Source organism: Rhea americana, unplaced genomic scaffold (genome assembly GCF_003343005.1).
Source record: "Rhea americana isolate MKP2758 unplaced genomic scaffold, rheAme1 scaffold_23, whole genome shotgun sequence".
Taxonomy (NCBI): domain Eukaryota; kingdom Metazoa; phylum Chordata; class Aves; order Rheiformes; family Rheidae; genus Rhea; species Rhea americana.
The window spans coordinates 6,921,019-6,941,962 of record NW_028186346.1 but is presented as its reverse complement, the minus strand read 5'-3'; the positions used below and the strand labels follow the sequence as shown (position 1 = coordinate 6,941,962).

At 37.0% G+C, this 20,944-nt stretch overlaps 1 protein-coding gene across 1 annotated transcript in view; it reads right to left on the bottom strand.

The window, feature by feature from the left end:
* The window catches only part of ITGBL1 (integrin subunit beta like 1), a 142,981-nt gene that overhangs the window by 18,715 nt on the left and 103,322 nt on the right, over positions 1–20,944 (bottom strand). The window contains exon 9 of the mRNA XM_085306006.1: positions 3,710–3,826. Coding sequence (XP_085162132.1) covers positions 3,710–3,826 — 117 coding nt within the window. The remainder of the gene's footprint in view (positions 1–3,709; positions 3,827–20,944) is intronic.

The window sequence follows — 20,944 nt, the reverse complement described above, 5'->3', positions numbered from 1 at the left end:
TCTCAAAAAGGCTGCATGAGACACCTCCTCTGGCCATTGCATATTAAGTGTCTGTGCAGAGGCACGGACCAAGGCAGCGGTAATAGCAGAGTGCTGTGAAATCTGTGCTGAGTCCTACTGCACCTTCTGCCTTTGTGAAGACGTAACATCTCTATTCCTRGTACTGCGATGAGGGGCAGCTGAAATTTTAAGCAAATGACTCACTGCAATCATGCAGAAACATGGCAATAGGGTCTCACTCAGTTGTACCCTAATTTATCACATCCTTTGCTTTATGTCTTTCTATCATTGCATGGACAGCTGGTCTGGAAAGCAAGCTATTAATCAATCTCTGCTGGTCAGAGGAGGCTAGTGACAATTCTTATTCAAATCACTTAGGTTGTCATCTGCATTTCCCATTTCAGCATGCATTTAATCTCGAAACACTGGTCTTTCTTCCTTGTACTTACAGGCACTCTATGTTCACTGTCAGACCCTGCATGTTCACAGCATCCAGCTTCTAATTCTCCAGTGTTACTACAATTATTTCTTCTGCAGTACCAAGAACTTATACCCTGACAGTGATTGCCTAAGTTGTGACAGTGATAGAAGAATAATAAAGAAAAGACAACAAGGAAAGAGGAAGGGATAAGTAGCTCAGCAAGAGATGTCAGAGCGTCCAGCTGGTATGAAAGACTGGACAAAGGGAAGACAAACTGGAAAGGAAGACAGAGATGTGTATGCCATTAGCACAAAATTAATGGGAGAAGTTCTGCTAACAGGTAAGTTGCAAAAGGGCAAAGGAAACAAGGTTCAAGTTGTAGGATCTCCTAAAGGGGAGGAATGAGAAGAAAAACATTTATCAAAGGAAATATTGAAAATGTAATCAGAAGGATGGGAAGGGACAGGCAAGCAAAGCATCTGAGAAATAAAMAAGGATAGGTCTGAAACTATCAGTAACATCAGAGGCAAGAAGGATAACAATAGAAAAGAGCCCTATATTTGGTCAGGAGGTCAGTAGAAACTGCGGGAAGAGAAGTTTCAATAATAAAGGTGCTGGAAGCAGAGTGGAAGATACCCAGAAAATGCATAAGGAGTAAGTAGCTCATTTCATGAGTTTGAAAATGAAAGGATTGCTGGTCTTAAATGGTGAGTTCAGAGACAGCTATAATCAGGACTTTCTGAAGATAAAGAAGATGTAGACATTCTTGTACTGAGTACTTATGCTTAAGTAGATGCTGCCTTAAGTTACTGAAGCTTAAGGAATTGAGAAGGAAATAAATTATGTAGAAGAGGGTTTGCCTCTTGAGATAGGTGGGCCACAAGCACAGATGAACACAAGACAGAAGCAGGGGCAGAGAGAGTCAGGGTTGGGGGGGAAGGGGAAAACTGCTCCAGAACTTAACTGGATTTGATCTTGATTTTGGTAACATCCCTCAAATGCAGTGTAGAGGCAAAGAGAAGGAAAGTGGTACGTGGAAGAGAACTGAGTGGTAAGATGTTTGCTAGTCTGAACTTCAGTGCACTTCAGGTGGAAAGAGCAAGATATGTGAAAATAAACACCTAGAAAAAATATCTAGAGTGATATTTAGAAGTAAAACATAGAGAAAAAGAAATAAAATATCACGACTACTCAGAAGCAATCTGACAATCATTTACCACAGTAATCCCAAAAGCTCTACCAAAAAAATCCAATAATGTTGAGAGGACGGTATCAGTAGTGTTGTGACTTCTAATTCAGAAGACTGAGATGCTGGAGACCAGGTTCATCTTATGGACTTCAGTCAGCCACTAGTGACAAAAGTTGTTCTAGTCTTCTCCGAAGAGAGGCATTTCAGAAGTCAGTTCAGCTCTTGCAGGATTTAATGTACTTACGTAGATGTACTTACCTGACCTTATGATGTACTTCCAACTCTCCTTTAACTTACAAGGGAGCCCAGGACAACAGGAATCCTGACTTTGACAGCTATTTTACAGTTTTGGCAAAAGGATCATAAATGTGCTCAATTCACTGGAATTGTGAGAATTACAGGCTGAGCCTGCTGAAGTCCTATCAACACACAGTGCACAATGTAATCTCAGAAAGGACACAGTAACGTCATTTCTGTTTTTCCAAGTAATTCTTGTTCACCTGCAGACAGTCATTACTAATTAAACTATCAGTTTGAATGAAAGTAGAAGAGCTGAGCTAAAACTACATTTGATTCATAAGTTCATGAGCTATTTTTTCCTTTCTATTTGTTGTTTCTAAATTAGGATAATTAGTTTAAAATATACTTTTTAAAATGAACTTATTAATATTCACGTTGTCATTGGACAAAATTACCTTGACTAAAGGGTAGGATTTGTTCAGCTCAGTGTGATCTAGTGTGACTCCTGCACAGTAAAAAATGAACACCAGCTCAAGCACTGAGCTGATTATTCATTTAAGTGTGAGGTTCTCCAGCCAACAATGAAAGTTAACATTATCACTGTACTTTTGCTAATACAGAACAATGRAAATTTTTGTCTATAACTACTGAAATGTGCAACTCAGCAGTGTTATTATTAACATTGAAGCACTGTCATCAAATAATATAAAATCTGAATGACATAAATGACAGGCATATTTTTAATCRTGGAACATGTTGAGTTTTGTTTCCAGCTATTTTGACTTATGACCAATATGACTCAGCTTTTCAGTGTTCTTATTTGCTTTCATGTTCTTTAAACAACATCAAATTTCAACTTATTCTTCTTTCTGCACATTCATATTATTGAGCTACACTGAACGTTATAAACTATTAGTACTGTTACTTACAGATTTTAACTAGAATTTTCCATATATAACTACRTTCTGCATGGCAGAGCCTTTGCAGAAGGCTCAGAATTCTTTACATGTACAAAGATCGTGTAGAAATGTAGTTTTTTCTTATGTAGAAATAAGAAGTATATTACAATGTGGCTTTGTTCATACCAATGACTTTGATAACATCAAGGATCAAAGACTCATTTCAAAAATAAAGTCAAAAATATATAGAAAGGGAGCATTTATGGCAACTACTACTTAAGTGTTTTCAAAATATCATATGATATTTATGCATTTAAATATATAAAATTAACTTGAAATATTGCTTAATACCAACTTTCATTGCAAAAAAACARTGAGTGAGATTTTCATTGTCAACATGAAAAATAACCTGCTGCGTGCAGAGTACTATATCAAAATATCTCAAGAATTTAGATTATTTCACAATATGCTTTTAACACAATGGCGCAATAGTGGCTTTTAGAAATAGCAAACATCCCTATCACTGAATATAAAACATTCAAATGTATATTGATGGTCGTTATTAACTTAAAGTCGAATACAACATTGTCAGTAAAACACAGACAATGTTAAACAAAAAACATAAAATTAGCTCTTTTTTCATTTCCTTCTAAGCATCTGTATTCTTCTCTAATGAACACTGATGGAAGTTGTGATACACTATAGCACTTACATATATATTATTAGGTGTATCTAAGCTGCTTCYTTGTTATTGTGTCTAAAGGTTTTAAATAAATATTTATTAAATTATTCAACACAATATTTATAGAGCTTTTTTCTTATAAAGATCTATAATCCATTATAAATAATCAATGATGTCAATATTCTATTGTGCCTTCAAGTTATAAAATCAGAGGAAAAAGAGAAAGTTACAAACTGCCAAWTTTTATATTAATTACATTATATTAACTGAAGGCATACCCCCACAGACGTTGCCATCCAAATTTTCGCATTGTCGATCATCACATTCACAGTTTTTACCATGAACTCTGTTGTCTCCTGGAGGGAAACAAGTGCAGTGGCCACATTCACATTTCCCTGTAGGAATAAACAACTGTCAGGGTCATGATTTCAATAAAATACATGAAACGAAATAAAACAATAAACTTATTCTACTTCCTACTTCTCAATTAAAAGCCACAAGTCACTATATTAGCTATAGTATACACACAAACATTCTTAAAAACCTCCCCAAACACTCTTAAAAACCTCTCCCTCCTCCATGACATCCAGAAGCAAAAATTATCACTGTTATTTCTGGGTGGAAGCAGTAACAATTAGCAATCACTGGAATTGTATCTGTTTCATTTCTCTGMTTTGCATAGCAGAGCTATGGCACATGTTTAACTGCGTAATTAACCTTTGTAATTAATCTAAAATATTTAGTACATACAACAGAAACTCCAAAATTAATGTGATTTAAAATAAATAATCTATGCATAAGGCTATCTGAGATGTTCTCTATTTTCAACTAGAATAACTCTTCAAATACTCTGTCAGACATTTGGAAAGTGAAAAATCTAGCACTTTYTTTGTCCAAACCTAGGGAAATAAAAGTATGAAGGACAATCTCTGCCACAGTCTCCCTTTCCATGAGCATCTTCATATGGGAACTCCATAGAGCTCCAAGGGAGAACGGACCTGGCCAAATTCCCACAGACTTTCTGCTCCAAAGTCCTCAGAGCAGTAAGAATGGAATGGCCAAATGGGGGGGGGGGGGAAATACAGTCAAGGACCCTCTTATGTTGCACATCTACAAAACACATTTAATTCAGGTAACATTATTTCTTTTATTTTCAAACTTCTGAGTGTTTGACTTCATATTTTGAAATTCTTGTAAAGTAATAATACTGTAAGAATGCACAAAATATGACACAAAACATAGATTAAAATAACAACAAATTTGATGGATTTCAGAAAATAGATTGCATGAAGAGAAGGTCCATCAGAGACAAGGACTGGCATGTGGAAAAGCCTGTTCTTCTGGAGTTCCTAATTYAACCACAGCAGGAGCAAGACTCACCACAGGCCTGGATAGTGCCAGGCTGACAGCAGAACCAAATTTACAGTAAGAGCAACTGCTGCTACAGAACAAAAGAAAACCCTCTAAGTACAGTCTATTGTATTTATCCAAGAAAGCTCCTTGTGTGAAGCATTTTTTGAGCATTTGCTGAAATATTTTGCTGCACTGGAAAGGGCTGTTGAGAACATTAACAGAGCTTTTCTAGCTGTAGGTTTTGTGACAATTGCAGAACTCGGCAGAACTGAAAGTCTTTTCAAAATGCACAGAAATCTCAGTTGTTTAGGTATGCTGGGAAAGGATTTCTCAGGGCCGTTTTGTTACTGTGAAATATTTAAAGATACAGCTACAGTAGTTTTACACATTGCTTTAAGCAGTACTAAATTATTACTTCCTTCATCGTTCCTTTTACAGGTGTTACAGAMTCAGCACCAGAAACATGAGAAGCAAATTTAGTGGTGGCACTAAATAGTTAAAACTTTGWACCATCTTAAAATGCATATTTTATCTTCAAAAGTACTGAGATTGTAGTTAGATCATTTGTAAAGTGGACTCACTCTGTAAACCTAAATTAACAGAAAATTAAAGCATTTTTGCYCAAGAACAATTGTCTACATAGGATGAAGCGGAGGCAAACCTTTGTCACTATACAGACAAACTCAAAGATTAATAGCATTGTATAACAAAAAATTTCAGGTTGCTTCCCAGAGAAAACCAGGAGAAGACATCTGCAGAGTGAGATTGCTTCAGCCATACTACTACTTTGTCAAATATATCTGCTACTTCTGCTAACAGAAGCTACACCTTATTCTGTGACCTTATTGCCTTATTCTTAGTTATTGTGATAACCATATTTGCCATACAAATTCAATCATTCAAAAGTAATTTGAAGCTCACATAATACTGAAGGGGATCAGCCCTTTACTAAACATACCCTTTCTTTGTCTGGAATAATAGGTTTACCATAGCAACCTGATTATAGAGGGAAAGCTACTGCCAAACACATCCTAAATTCTCTTTAAATTCCAGGGCATACAGAAACAATTAAACATACAACGACTATAACATTCTGCATCTTTTCAGCCATCTGAGCAAGACCTGCACTTTATGACTGAAGAGAAATAAGTTCACCTCAGATATTTATACCAAGGAGCTTCCTCTCCTCCTTGCTGGATAGCGGCAACAAATTTCACTGCCTGAAGACTTCAGATGAAGAAAGCTTTATGATGGAGGCTGTATTAGCTACTAGCAATGAAAAGCTTAATCTACTTACTACAGTGCAAGATTCCAAATCTAGAGTAATTATAGAAGACATTTGTCTATATTCTTAGCATTTTCTCACATTCTTTTAAAATATTACTTTACTCCCAAGGAAGTCAATAGGAGTATTAACTTGTTACTGCTAGATAACTGTTATTGTTTGAAGACTGAAAAAAGATTTAGGCTCAGTGGGGTTTTATTTTGTTCTTAAAGAGAATATTAAAATCCGTAAGTGTTAGATAACTGAATATAGATAACTTACCTAGATGAATCTTTTCGAAAAACTGTGCCTTGAGGATTTAGGTTTAGATTTTATTTACCATTTACCATAGCATTTTTTCATTCTTCTTGTTGAACATTTATGAAAGCATAACTAAAGTAAAGACAGCCTAAACTTGCATTAAATCTGCTCTTGTGCAAACTGTTATGACCATTAGCTGCATGCATTCAGACCAATTTCCAGATCGATTGCCTGAAAGTCTCTTTTACACGTGTAATTTTGATTTTACAACACTATGTGAGAAGTATATATTTTGCATAGCAAATCATTTTTACCCAGTTATTGCCAGCAAAAGTATCAGGGAGAAAAAGCAATACCTTTCAATGTAAAAATAAACACTGAATATTAAAAAAGCATACTTCATTGTCTTCTCCTGTCTGCAACTTTGCAATATATGTGGTTTTTTGCTGTGTACAGTACTGAATTTACATCTTTTAATTTAAAATAAATAACTAAAAGTAATTTATTTTTCCYTTTTTTTTGCATAAAAGAATACAAGTCCAATTGCAACCTTAGTTTCTATCGATAACTATTCATATAAAAAAAWTAATTTTTACTGACTAGACAAAACATAATTCTACCTTGTACTTGGAGGGATCCCTGACTTTTAAAATGGAAGTGATTCTTGGAGCTAAAGGACTATTTCTGAGATGCCAAAAAAGGTTGTCTCTAGAAGCAATTTTAATATGTGCTAAAGCATTCTTGAAACCTCTTTAAACACCTGAATGTCTGTCTGATCTCACAGAAAGTATGAAAATCTGGGAATTAATTTCTTGCAAGGATTTGGGGGAAGCAGAAGTAATGTTCTGCTAGCAGTAYGTGAACAATGTCATCTGCAATCTCTAGTTACATTAGGAAAAAAATAAAGTTTTCTTCTCCTAAAAAAAGCTTTATGAACATATTTCAGTACAGTTCAGTCTGTCTCAAATGTTCCGATATGCCTGAAGATCTGTGACAAAACAGCTCGATGAGCCAGCATACTGCTGGTGCTAGCTTTTTAGCAAAAGGAGTTCAATGTCTACATGAAAAATGTGATTTTCCTGCTGAATTTGAATAGTTCCTTCTGCACCWAAGTGCTGCTTTACTACCTCAGAGCCTCAAATCTGGTTTGCTTTTTGTACAGAACCCTCAGCTGCGGTCTAAGAGCAAGGAAGATGCACTGTGCTCGTCACGACRCCCCAGGCTTTCTCAGCAGTATCTGCATTAGTGGGTTCCTGGTGAAGACCACACTGATAGGAACAGAGGTGTATATGAGATACATACGTGGTTTGATGTCCTGTCTCTGCTGTGTCCTACATCATTAGAGCCTTTGCAGGAAACAAATCTTTCTACAGGACATAAAGCCAACAGCCTGGGAGAGGATGTCTTGTACGGCAATCTCCTTGCATTTGAAACATGAGATGGGAATACTGATGCTTTGGTATTCACAYTGAAGCTGCCAGAATCAAGAAGGCTTTTCTTGATGTGCACAGCATTACTCTATCACACTGATGGTTTTGTGGTAGTTCTTTGTTCTTTTGGAAATATTATGGCTACACTTAGTCTTTCCTCATAAGGCTCAAGTAACAAGCAAAGTACCTTTTATTTCCTGCAACACATTTTGATATTTCAAAATGTTTCATGTAAAAATCATAGTGTTTGTTTGAAACATCAAAATATACATTTATCTTCTCAGATACAAGAAAGAAAGTGCACTGCAATTATAACAAGAAGAGCTACTTGTTCAGATTTGGTTTAGGAACTAACTTTCTGTTTCGAAATCAATACACAGAAAAACAAACATATGCCTTAAATCTACTCATAAAAAGAGATTATTTGCAGCATGACTGACCCAAGACCTCAACTAAAGATATAAAAGCTCCAGAGAAGAGCTTAGCTGAATCATACGGACATAAAATGAAATGAAAATTGCTTTAATAAATCTAAAGCCAAGTTTCCAGACTTCAGATTTTTTGGACCACTTTTTGTGTGAAGAGCTTGGTATACCAACGTGAACTTTTAGCAGTAAGCTCATAGAATTTTATTTAAGTAGCATCAACACTTGCTAACGCATATAATTGTGTTAAATATCTGTATTTGCCTCACTTTTACTAACCTTTCCACAACCACTACAAGTGCTACTACCTTATTCACAGAGTTGAAGTAACTCTGCAATGAATTAACTATATTGCATGACTATATCACAGACTTGGAAGATCTGTATCTGTAGCTGAAGAGTTCTTGTCCCAGGCTGCATCGTCTCACCTTAGCCCCGTAAGTGGCTTCAAAGGCCAGCATATTCTCACTTAGTGCTGACATTGATATCTCTGGTTTTATTTTTCTTCCCATATCACGTTTATAAAACCTACTCCAAATCTATGTTAAATGAGCAGTGATATTGGGGCATCCACTTACAAATGAAGCACTGCAAAAGGGAAGTGAACAGGCTGTAAGGCTTCACAAGGTATGTGCTATGCAGGGAGGGTCACTAAGGCTCTAAGCATTTTGCCGTGYACAGCTTTTCTTAACCTCTTCCTTCAGGAGAATACCTAAAGCCCCACATCCACTCAACACCTAACTCAGTTTCTTGCAACGGATATTGGTATCAAGATTTGACCCAATTAAAAAAAAAGTACAAATTAAGAAATTCCTTTGCTAAAGTTGCCTGGAACTCTATGTACCCTATTGTACATATGCTTCATGAAGTTTTTCACTAGCACAAAGTACCAAGAGGTCCCTCACATAATAATTACATGCTTTCCTTGCTCAGACAGAAAACATTTCCCCCTTTTTTGATAGAACTGATTCATAATGCATATTATTAAAAAATGTACATGTATATGTATTAATGCAGATGTATCAAAAAAAAAAACTTAACAATTTGCTTTTTCCTTAAGAAAAACAGAAAAAAAAATCCCTAAGACAAACACTCTGGAGAAATAAAAGAATTATTTTATGCCAAAAAACAAAAGCCTCACAATAGTGTAAGCAACTGAATATCCAGGACTGTTAAAGCAAGGGTTATACAACAGCAATTGCAAATGGCTGAGACTTGCCCCCTGCGTCGGTATACACGGCATGTACGACTGGAAGCCTAATTGCACAGTTGGCATATGGTGTCTGAAGTAATGCTCTTCCTTTGTGACAGCCTARCAGTGAAATATTTCTTCAGACAAATCCACTCAGCAGCTCCACTTTACAGATTTAGCATCAGATAGTCTTTTACAGCTTTTACAGCTGATCAGTGCTACTGATTTGTATCTTTACCATGTTGCTTTTTTCCCCCCTCCTTTCTCTTTSTTTAAACATTTGGATACGACGCACTGCTGTGCTGTTAGTTTCCTTTTCAGATTGTTAACTTGTTGACATCTGCTATCATCATCAAGCCTGCATGCCTCTTCCATCTGCCCGCTCTCAGTGGCGGTGCTTTGAGGATATACTTCTTGAACGCTGCTATTGTGTTTCCATACAGCAAACAGAGGGAATTTCTAAAGGAGCTGCACTACGGGAGTCATCAAGAACGCTTCTGTCCACTTTAGAAAAAGCGGAATTCTAGTCATACGTATCATTTCTCCTGGTGACATCTTTCTAAAGTGTGACTTTGTCGTTGGGGACATATCCTTGACCATTCGTTCACTATATTAGGGGGACAAGTATAGTCATACTAAAGCAATTACCTCTACGTTAGAAAGYGATGCGCTAGTCAAAGTCACTACACAGAAGAGAGATGTATGAAAAGGACAAAAAAGAGGGTGGCAAAACACTTTCTAAAGAAATAYGTTGTTAACACAGAGAATAGTGGCAATGGAAGAGGAGGAAGATCAATTGGGGGGRAAAAAAAAGAAAGATTAGACAGCATGGAAAAAAATCACATCAAAGATGTAAAAAGCCTAGAATTTAGCAAACCRTAACCTGATTTTCATACTCTTCCTTCCCTCCCCTATTCTCTCACCCCAATAAAAACAGTTTCTCTTTCTTCCATCAACCTCTTTTCTTATTTTCTCTCCTCTTTTTATTCTCTTTTCACTTTGTCCAGTGGGCTCTCTTCCCCTTTAAAATGTTTCATTGCTGAGTACTGAACATTTTGTGCTTCTACAAATCACCTCTTCTTTCAGAGCATTCCATGTTACCTGCCCCAGCTTGGGCTGAGCTCTGTTTTTTCATCTCTTTTTCATTCTTTCCCTCCAAAATGCTCAGTAATTCAAACTACCAAGAAAAACTACTGTAAAGAGATGCCAATAAATCAAATAAAGTGTACCCAGCATTCTACAAAGACTAACATCTTCTCCACAGAATACAAAAAATGATATATTATATCTGATTTAAAGGACCTGACTTGAAAATGCTTTTCCTTCACCTTGACAACTATCAGGAAAAATAAGTTTCATTTCCCTTTCAGTCTGTCCCAACTGTCTGATATTTAGCACAAGCAGCTATAAAATATTTTCTAGCAAAACTCAAACATAATAAAGAGGCACAATCCAACAGTAAAAGATACATGAAATATAAGGACATTGTTTAAGAAGCTGTGATTGCTTTTGAGCCATTTACAGTTTTATGYATTTGACAGCCTTAACATCCAGAGGATTGACTGCTTTCCCCTTTTTTACATGATCTGCCATGTAATGAGTCATAGCATTAATTCCACGGAGATATTTAATTTGCAGACTAATTTACTAGAAAATGTCAACTGCTTTGTGGAAGTTTAATCACCAAAATGTTAACCTTGTTCACTTCCTGCTGATGCCTGTTGTTTATTAGGTAGTAAATTTCAAGATATTTTAGGGTTGTAGTACAAGCCTATCTATTATAATATTTAAACTCCTAGACACACTGCTCTTTGAAGCTTTAGCCAAGATTAAAGAGCTGCATAATGGCAAAACAACAATATGAAAAGATGCAACTGCATAGCAACCATCAATATTATTTGCAGATAACAGACTGCTAAGTTCAGAAACCATGGCAACAAATGACATCACATGGTACCTACCTTATTGATTAGCTTTCACCTCGAGACTTTTTCTAGAAATGAAAGACATTACCTAGCAACTGCACCGTCTATTGAGTTGTTCCATGTTAAAATGCTCTTAAACACCACTTGTAAGTAAATTTTGCTTTTTGTTGCCAACTGGCCAGATTGTGCACTAGTCTCATTACAAGGCTGTCTATTTTATCTGTTATAAAAATACTGCCTGATGGCTCCTAAAATTTTTACCCCAAGTATAATTGCAACTGTGAAATAAYACTTCCTGGTACACAAAAAGGTCGGCTCTGAGGAAAAGTATGGCATGTGTAATGAAGGAATTAAAGGCCCTGGTGTAACAGCTTTCCAAATGCAAACTTTATCTTTAGAAAACAACATAGCTGTGTAGTTCTACATTTCYCTTTCCTTGATTTCAAACATCAGTAGTCAAACCTTCATGGCAGGTTTCCTTGAATTYACAGATTTTGGGAAGAGCCCAGAGCGATAAGACAGTGAGCCAAGAGTTATCAAAGGAGACCTGCTAGGTGCGTTAYGTGTGCACTTGTACAGCCTTCTTGATAGCAATACTCCGCTTTGCTCATGTCTCCTGATAGGACCCCACGAGCAAGCAGAAGCCCTGTCCTTTAAGGGYGAGTTACAGAAAACACATGTAATCCTGAGCTTTGCATGTTTATACTCCTTCTCCTGTTTGGAAGACCTGAATAAAACCCAGCAATTAAAGACAGTCAGCAGTTTTTAGGCTCGTCTAAACACACACAGTAAGTAATTAAAGCCTGCCGGTTAACTCACACTATTCCTGCAATGTCGACATCAGAAAAGATAGATTTGTGATCACTCTCCAGACCTTCCTGACAAATACAACAACAATCTAAAACACTCAAATTAAGGCTGTTTATTTGAATTAGTAAACAGAAAGAACTGGTGTGAAAAGCCATGAAACTCCTCAGACTGACTTTGAAAATAGGTGTTTATACATTAAAATTGACACTAGTTCTAAGAGTAAGAAATCAGGTTTACAGTATGAGGTTCGCCCAAAATTTCTAGGATAAGGACCAGTGCTACATGGGGCATATACACCTGCCAAAATTTCTGCTGTGACTAAAACTGACCTTCMTTTTGCCAATCAGTCACAAGCAATACACTTACCAGCAATTTTACTACAGCTATGAAAAACAGCGGTCAGATGGTGCTGCCTGCCCCTTCACGACCTTCTGGTTTCCATCCTGACCCACATCTCTGACAGCTACTGTCTTTTTGTTCTCAGTGGGAGCAAACAGCTGAGAGCCAGAAACTAGGCATATAGAAGCCTCATCTTTGGGTGTTATCACCCACTGGAGAGGAGAAAAAAGGAAATGCCACTGAAGAGCAGAGGAGATCTCTGAAACTGACTGGTAACAAAGGACCWAGAAAGCATTTTGCAAATTATCCAGGGAACTGGCATATTACTGCGTGATGTGAACTACTGAGGATGCTAGAGAAGGTTTATATAACTTGCAGTTCCTCCTATAATTCCTCTCTCAAAAGAGAGAGGGAGAGAGAGAGTAGTAGTCCAGCAGTCAGCAGAAAGGATGCAAAGTTCTCCAGCAGACAGAGAATTCAAGACATATGACATGATATTAGCCCCTTGACAATTTCAGTCAATATGCTTTTGAGGAAAAATGGTCAAAGAAACTGTTAGCAATATGCTTGAAATTAAATATTATATCTCTCTTGTTTTAAAGATATGTTGTTTAAAAGTTACTGTTTAAGAAGTGAGAAATTTATCAACTTTTGTGTATGCAAAAATGGAAGTTTAAAATAAGAATAAGCAAATGTCAATTTTTAATAGCATCAGAAACATTCTGAAATCAAATGAAGCAAAAATAGAAAAGCTAAGGTCTGTTATATAAATCAGAAAGTAAGAGGATCCTTTACAATGGATTAAAAATGTTAAGACAGTAAAGCCTGGTAAGTACTGTAGGGAATTCTGTGATAAATTGAAAATATCTATCTTCTTTAATTCTGGAAGTAAGTATAGATATTACAAAGTACTACTTTGTCAATCTCCTTAGTCATCACAAAAGAACACAAATACAAAACACATTTTRAAGGCCATTACTTTATTAAATATTAAAAAATATTAGAAATGATATTGTTGGCTCCAGAGGCAATCCTTTCAAGGAAAAGGCAATATTCCCTGCAATATTTTCTAKCAAAAACTATCAGCAAAGCAGATAATCTTGATCAATGCTCACTCTACTGAATCTTCCTCAAGAACCTGAGAAGGTCACTGCCTTTGCAATATGCATGAAATGTTAATAAATCTGGACTGTGGTGGATCAAGATGCCAAGGAAAATCTGCTGAGAAAGGCTTGAATTTGGATWCACTGTTTCACATATCTTGGGCATCTAGAAGTTCTTAATCCAATACAGAGAAACTGGAAATATTACAGCACARTTCATCTTATCCTGAAGTAGTTGTCTAAATAGGTACTTAGAAACAGTTCTTTTCTACAGTGAGGCTACTCCAGTGGTGAAGAAAGAAKGAACCCAGTCCTTCAATAACTCAGACTTGTGAAGTAAATCCTGTGAAAGTCAACTGCAGTACTTTGAATCCTTAACAAAAGCTCACTAATAAAATATGCAATGACAAAGTCAACAAAGCAGAATCACAAAGGAAGTTTGATATGAATTTAAGGGTGGGAAATACTGCTGGGAGTTTTTTTCCTTCTTTTTACGCCTTTGCATGCTATTTTGACTGTATTTGACTTCAGAATGTCTCTGACTGTATTAAAAATTGACATTTGTTACTCTTATTCCATTTTCCATATATAAATGTTGACAAWTTTTTCACTTTTTAAACAGTAACTTTTAAACAACAAGCGTAGGAAAAGTTCACTTAAGGAATTGCCAGGGTAGCTGAAGATGGGACTAGAGAAAAGAGGACAACATTAAAGTGAGCAGTCACACTTCCGTAGACATCCTCTGGAACATGTGTATGTAAGAAATGTTATCTAACAGGCTCCACAAAATCAAAGATCCCAAGACTAAAGCTGCAGCTGATGAGGAAGGCAACATTCAGATGAGGAATGGAAAGTATGAGAGAAGAGAGAAGGCAGGATGAAATGAAAACTTGCAGACTTGGCAAACAGGAAGATTTACTCAGCAGATCCGCAGATGAGGAGCATGGGAAAYGTATTGCCATGAAGTCAGGACAAAAAAGGAAACCAGACAGTAGAGAAGAAGCATAGTCAAAGGATAGATTTGTAGCACTCTAAACATCCTGAAAAACGAAATGAAGATGTGAAATGGAAGGAAAGAAACGGAAGGAAAGAAGAGTAAAGACATTGCAAGTGAGCAACAGACAATGGAGACATGTAAGAATCAGAGCCCACAGATGAATGATATATGGGAGACTGTGTGAAAAAAGAAACTGAAATGATCCATCAAAAGAAGGAACAAAGCAGAAAAAGAGAGCCTGAGACATAGCAGCAAAAAAAATAGCTAATCTAAAAATACAAGGGTTTCCAAGGATTATGGAAGGGATGAGGTTGAGCAGGTYTGAGGAAGGTACTCCAGGAAGTAGAAACCTAGGTGTCATCAGCAAAATTTTTTCAATCTGCAGAAAAGGTGTAGCATGAAAAGACAATAAAGAACAACAGATAGCTCAAGAAGCARTAGAAAAAAAAAAGCTGTATTATCCTCTGTCTAAAAGCAAATGAACCTCTGTCCAAGTTAAAATGACTTTATCTACAGAAAAAGCCAACACATTTTCCATAATAATAAATAATCAACCCCATTTCCATAGGAAGACAGCTCTAATTAATCAAGATATTCACCTTGCTGAACTATGAAGTGATATATCATTTTACAGACCGCTGAGTCTAGAGAAAGAAACACTATCTCCTGCACCACCATGGTTCAAAACTTTGCCAAGTCATTTTGCTGTCTGAAGACGATTTTGCTCTCACTCTTATGGCCACCTTTCCTTTTATGTCCAGGGGCCAAATCACCTCTGAACCACYATGACTCACAAGGATTGAACAAGGGACATAACACCTAGGAGGCCAGGTGGCAGAAATATAGAGAATGTACCAACWTGGAGAAAAACACAATATGCCCACTGAGCTATTCAATCAGGTTTTGACTAAAACCTATAGATTTTGACTAAAAACCTATAAGCTTTTTTTTTATAATTAGAAAGGGCATCAAGGATTGTGGCATGGTTGCACCTTCTGAGTCTCAGTACATGAATTTAGGCAGAGGGTTAACAATCCACTTTCTTGTCTACCAGAATGAAGCAGGAAGCATAATTACAGSACCCAAGAGCAGAGCACCAGAGCCCAGAGAACTAAAAGCAGTCGCTGAGCAAAAGGCATTATGAAAAACAAAACAACCTTTACCCTGCAAAAAGACGAAATYTGTAGATTCTCTCAAATGAAGAAAGGCAAAATGGTGAAAACTACCCCCTAGAGCAGCAGGATACCATTCATCCAGCAGCATCCAGCTTGGACCCAGGCTACCAACAAGCTTTCCAGACAAGCACTGGAAATGAACCAGGCAGCTTTGCAGCAAGTGTAAAGTAGCATTTGTCCCTGGCTTTCACTAAGAGGGATTAAACTGGGATGAAAGACCAGACAGGAAGTAAACCGTAGTGGCAAGAAACATTGTTCCAGCACTAGAAAGCCATCTGTCATTTTAGCATTACRTGAATGCTAAAGCCAGTGACTGTTTACACATATGGATTTTTATAGTCTATCCAGAATTCATCCCAGCCGCTGTCCAGGAAATATCATAGTTCTGTTTAGCAAATAAAATACTGCTAACCAGATTGAACACAAGGAGTTTGGCAACTCCATTATACCTGATTTCAGATGAAAATCAGGCTCAGATGGAGTACTCCACACTTACCATAAATGTCTTATTAGAGAAATAAAATAGGCTTAGTATTACCGATTTAAATTTGTCAAATTACTTTAAACAAAGCATGAATGTAGGATTTTTTTTATTACTGTTTAAGGGAAAAGTACTCAAAATGACTCAGGCAAATAAAAACATGTAATGCTATGCTTAAAAAGCAATTAATTCTGCAGATCTATTTTTTAAGCCAAGAAAGGTTATTCTTTCTTTTCTTTTTTTCTTTTTCCAAACAAGCCATAATGAATTAAACAGCATTTTTTTTTCATAGAAGTAGATTGGCTGTTCTTTGTTAATATAATGTATAAGRAAATTATGTTTAGACCTCCTCTGAGGTTGAATTGTTCTCTGCAATTGAAAAACTGGTGTTCTATTAAACTCCTATGCAGGAAGATGCAAGTTCCCAGAGATTGCTTGAGTTTTAACCCTTCTCCCCAGGAACCTGGGTTATGACAGAGCACTGTCAGCAGCAAATAAGAGGCTGTCACAAGGACATTAATACTTTTGTTGCTATTTTCATTCTTATATTCCTTCTCCCATCCTTGGGAGAAGAGGTTAGTGAGGTTGCTGCTGAGGGAGTAGGAAGAAATAAGCAAAATAATCAGTAGAACTCATTATTTTTCTGTGAGAAAATGTGGGAGGCATAAGTTACAGGGAGGCAGTAATTGTAGACAAGGGCAKGAGCTGATACCCAGTTGTGAGAGGAAAAAGAGCAGCTGAGACATCCGCCACAAATAAGGAGCAACCACAAGTACTAAAACATCAGTAGCATGCAGAGTAGGGTTCAAAATTGTTGCAGCACACTCACACACACTCTCACTACAGCTTTTATTTTAAAAAGCAATTTGCTCATCACTTCTTTCTCAACAGGAGCAGTCCCACATCCTCTCCAGCAAGTGGCATCCATCTCCAGCATCCATCTCCAAGTCACTATTGAGAGGCTGGGTCTATTCACCTTGTATGGTAATAGTTGGGCTTTCAGGAGTTACAAAAATAAAAAGGATCACYAGGGCTGCAGCACAACAGATCTGGACAGCCCAAGAATCACCCTCAGCATCAGAAGTCTGAACACAGACCGATCACAATGACAGAATTTAATATTTTCCTTGAAACCTTCATTTCCAGCACTGCTACTTAAACGACTCATTTATCTATCCTGTCTCAAAGATCACAACAGGAAACATTACACCCATTTCTATCYGCTTCTCCACTACTTTATTTATAGCTGCCATTAATGAAAAAGAAACATATTTTCACAAATAGTTGAAAATACGCAAGTGAAATGTATCTATAAACTAAATACAATATATGAAATATTTATCATAGAATCATAGAATCAGTAAGGTTGGAAGGGACCTCTGGAGATCATCTAGTCCAACCTCCCTGCTCAGCAGGGTCACCTAGAGCATGTCAGACAGGGCTGCATCCAGGAGGGCATTGAATATCTCCAGAGAAGGAGACTCCACAGCCTCTCCGGGCAACCTGATCCAGTGCTTCGTCACTCTCACAGGGAAGAAATTCCCCCATATAAAACAATACACACACATAAAACACTTTTCCTTTATATCTGAAAAATAACCTAGACTTAACTAAGTAAAGATAAGTCACCATCTGCTAAGCAGAGGTGCAATGTTTGGAAAAACAACGATCAGCATGCAAAAGCAAAACTGCTCCCCACCCTCCACCCCTGCAAGGTCCAGAGACACGTCAAAGGCAGCATTTCTATACTGCAAATTTCCACGGGCATTTCTCCCACAGAAGACTTCTACCTTGAAWATTTTACTACTTGTTAATACAAGCATTTCATATACTCCCTTCCCCCAAAATATGCGGGACCAACACATGCTCACAAGCGCTGTGTGAAGACAAGGTACAAGGTGTTGAACTTTCACAGTAAGCTATGGTAAAAACACACACAAAATACTTATTTTGACACTGAATGTCAACATAATTCTGGAGAAAAAGATGAKAACCCCCCACTCCAAAATGTCACATTAAAATAGGTTCCAGATGGAGAAAAAAAATGAAAAGGCAGTTACAGGATAGTTTGTAACATGCACACAGATCTATAATAGTGTGAAATGGCCTCACAATTCAAATGGTAAAATTCTCTTTCACATAATTTTTAACAAGTATGCCCCAAAAMATAAATATCAGAATGAGACTTCCATATTAAAAGGAAATATCTTGCTATCAGTGAGATAAAATCTTTAAGGATTTCTCTACAGAGTCTTTCCAAGCAAACTGGAGCTCAAAGCCACTTATCAGCATGAACACAGCTTCTTAGCAGAGTTTAACAAGTCAAGCTAACAAGTCAATGTTACACTAACATGGTTCCATGTCTGGAGCTAGTTGTTGTATGGCTGACAGAGTATGAAACACAAACTCAAGACTCTCTGTAGAAGACCCTATAAACAAACTCTTAGCAATTCTGGAAAGCTCTGAGAGCTGATCCATGGATTGTGTCCCTAATTAAATGGTATATTTGCCTGAAGAATATTATTAAGCCYGAGATAGCTGTATATACTATGTGAAGCCCTTGATTTGATGTGATCCACAGTAACCAGGGAGATGTGACTGTAAGACAGACTATGTGAAAGCTTGTGTATTTGTCTGCTAGAGATAGATTTTTTCATAGAAATAAACTCCTTCTTTATAAGAATGTCTGTGACTCCAAATATCTCAATAAAGGGGACTCTCTTGCTAGAAGACCTAAAGAGTTAGCATAAACACTGAAGGGAACAGCAGACTAACCAACAGTAGATGCAGTCTCACAGCRTCTGAAAACCAGAAGTTGCAGTGCCCCAAACGCCTCCTCCTTGGCATCAGTGCTCTCACACTGATGCCTAATGCAAGGGAACAAGTCACTGAGTAGTCAAGTGACGAGCTTCTGCCAAATTCTAGTACATTTGTTACACAGGGGAAAAGGAGAACAAAACACAACATATGCTGACAGCAAAATCCACACAGAAATATAAACCAGAAAGATATACACATTAAGCAGTGCCTTAGCTTTTCCTTCGCATTAGAATGCATGAGGAGTCCTCTGCTCTCTGGCGTTAGCTTAGTGCTGTGAAACGACACCACGTCAAATCAGCAGAGAGATGGGCTAAGTATTCGGTACAGCAGTACTAGGTGTCTCCTGCCCCTAAAGGACTGCGATATGTTATGCTTAACTGAAATTAATTCATCTGTACTGAAAATATGAAAATGAAATGTGGCCGTGAAGAGGTACTGCAAAAGGAAACAGATTTATGTGTCCATGTGGGAAACTGTTCAGCTGATCTGAGTAACAGTGTCATCAACAGAGATCATCTTAGTCCTTTTCTTTCTTTGATCTGCTATGGCACCAGGRCACTCATGGATTTCCATTACCTAGAAACACCACTAATTTTAACATAAGAAGGTAAGAGGCTGATTACAATACCCTCCTGTAGAAGAAAAAAAAAAGTGTATTAATTAATTAGAGGTTATTGAGATCTTCTGAGGAAAACAAACAGAAGTCTCCCAAAACTTCAGCACTTCCAGATTCATTAAAAAAATATGAAACAATTTGAGAAAGAGAATATTTTATAGAATTCAACGTCTCCATCCTGTACTCTTTCAAGAATGCATTTATGTACTCGTTTGCAAAGGCTGTAGATTACTTTGACTAAATATATAAGGTAGGATGGAAATCAATATGGCAAAATATTTTATTGGCTTCTAAGTAACAGAAATTAATTCTCATAAGCTTTTGACAATTTCCTTGGCAACAGTGATAATTTTCAAATTTCTATAAAGAAATTGGGGAAATTGGGTATCCCCTTTGGTAGGAGGCTCTCAGAAAGAATTTCACAGATAGAAATGAAATAAAGCAGAGGTAAGTGCCCTGGTTTTCAGCATTATACTATAAAAAATGGGCTCTACATTTAACAAACATATTTCCTAGGGAAGATGAATCTTCACAAGTTGTCCAACCAATAAATAACTAACTTTTTAAATTAAATTATAACATAATTAATCTTTCTAAATTCCTAATCAGGGAATTTCAACTTTGTTTTTTTTTCTTTGATTACAAACACAAGCTACAATCAAATTAGCTTGTAAAGAAGATTCAGCGTTCTTTTATCTTCAAATCAGTCAGCAGCACTAGTCATGGTAMCTAATAGTTTGCCTCAAAATATCTTTAATGCCCTTTTAAATGCCTTTGTAAAATACAAGATCTCTAAATGGATCTCAAAACCAAATTAAGCACAATGGTACTTTATATGAAAACAATAAAGCTGATTTACACAGCAGTGAAACATTACAGATTCCACACAGAATAGTTGGGTGGAAAGGACCTCTGGAGATCACCTGGTCCAAYCCCCATGCTCAAGCAGGGCCAGCTAGAGCAGATTGCTGAGCACTGTGCCCAATTAGGTTTTGCATATCTCCAAGGATGGAGCCTACACAACCTCTCTGGGCAACCTTCACCCTCACAGTGAAGGAGTGCTTTCTTATGTTTAGATGGAACACTAGCATTCTTTGCTATRAGAACAAGATGTAATTCTTTTTTTGATGTCTACTAACATAAATCAGCATTTCAGCTCCTCGAAACAAAACACTTCTCCTTTGAGAAAGGGTGATAGAAAGAACAAATCTCAACTGGTAGCAATCTTACTTAGCAGGTAGCTGAAAGGCACTTGGATATGGTGGGGATGTTGCATAAGTGTATAGATTAGAATGAAATCTACATCCTGTATAAGGTGATAA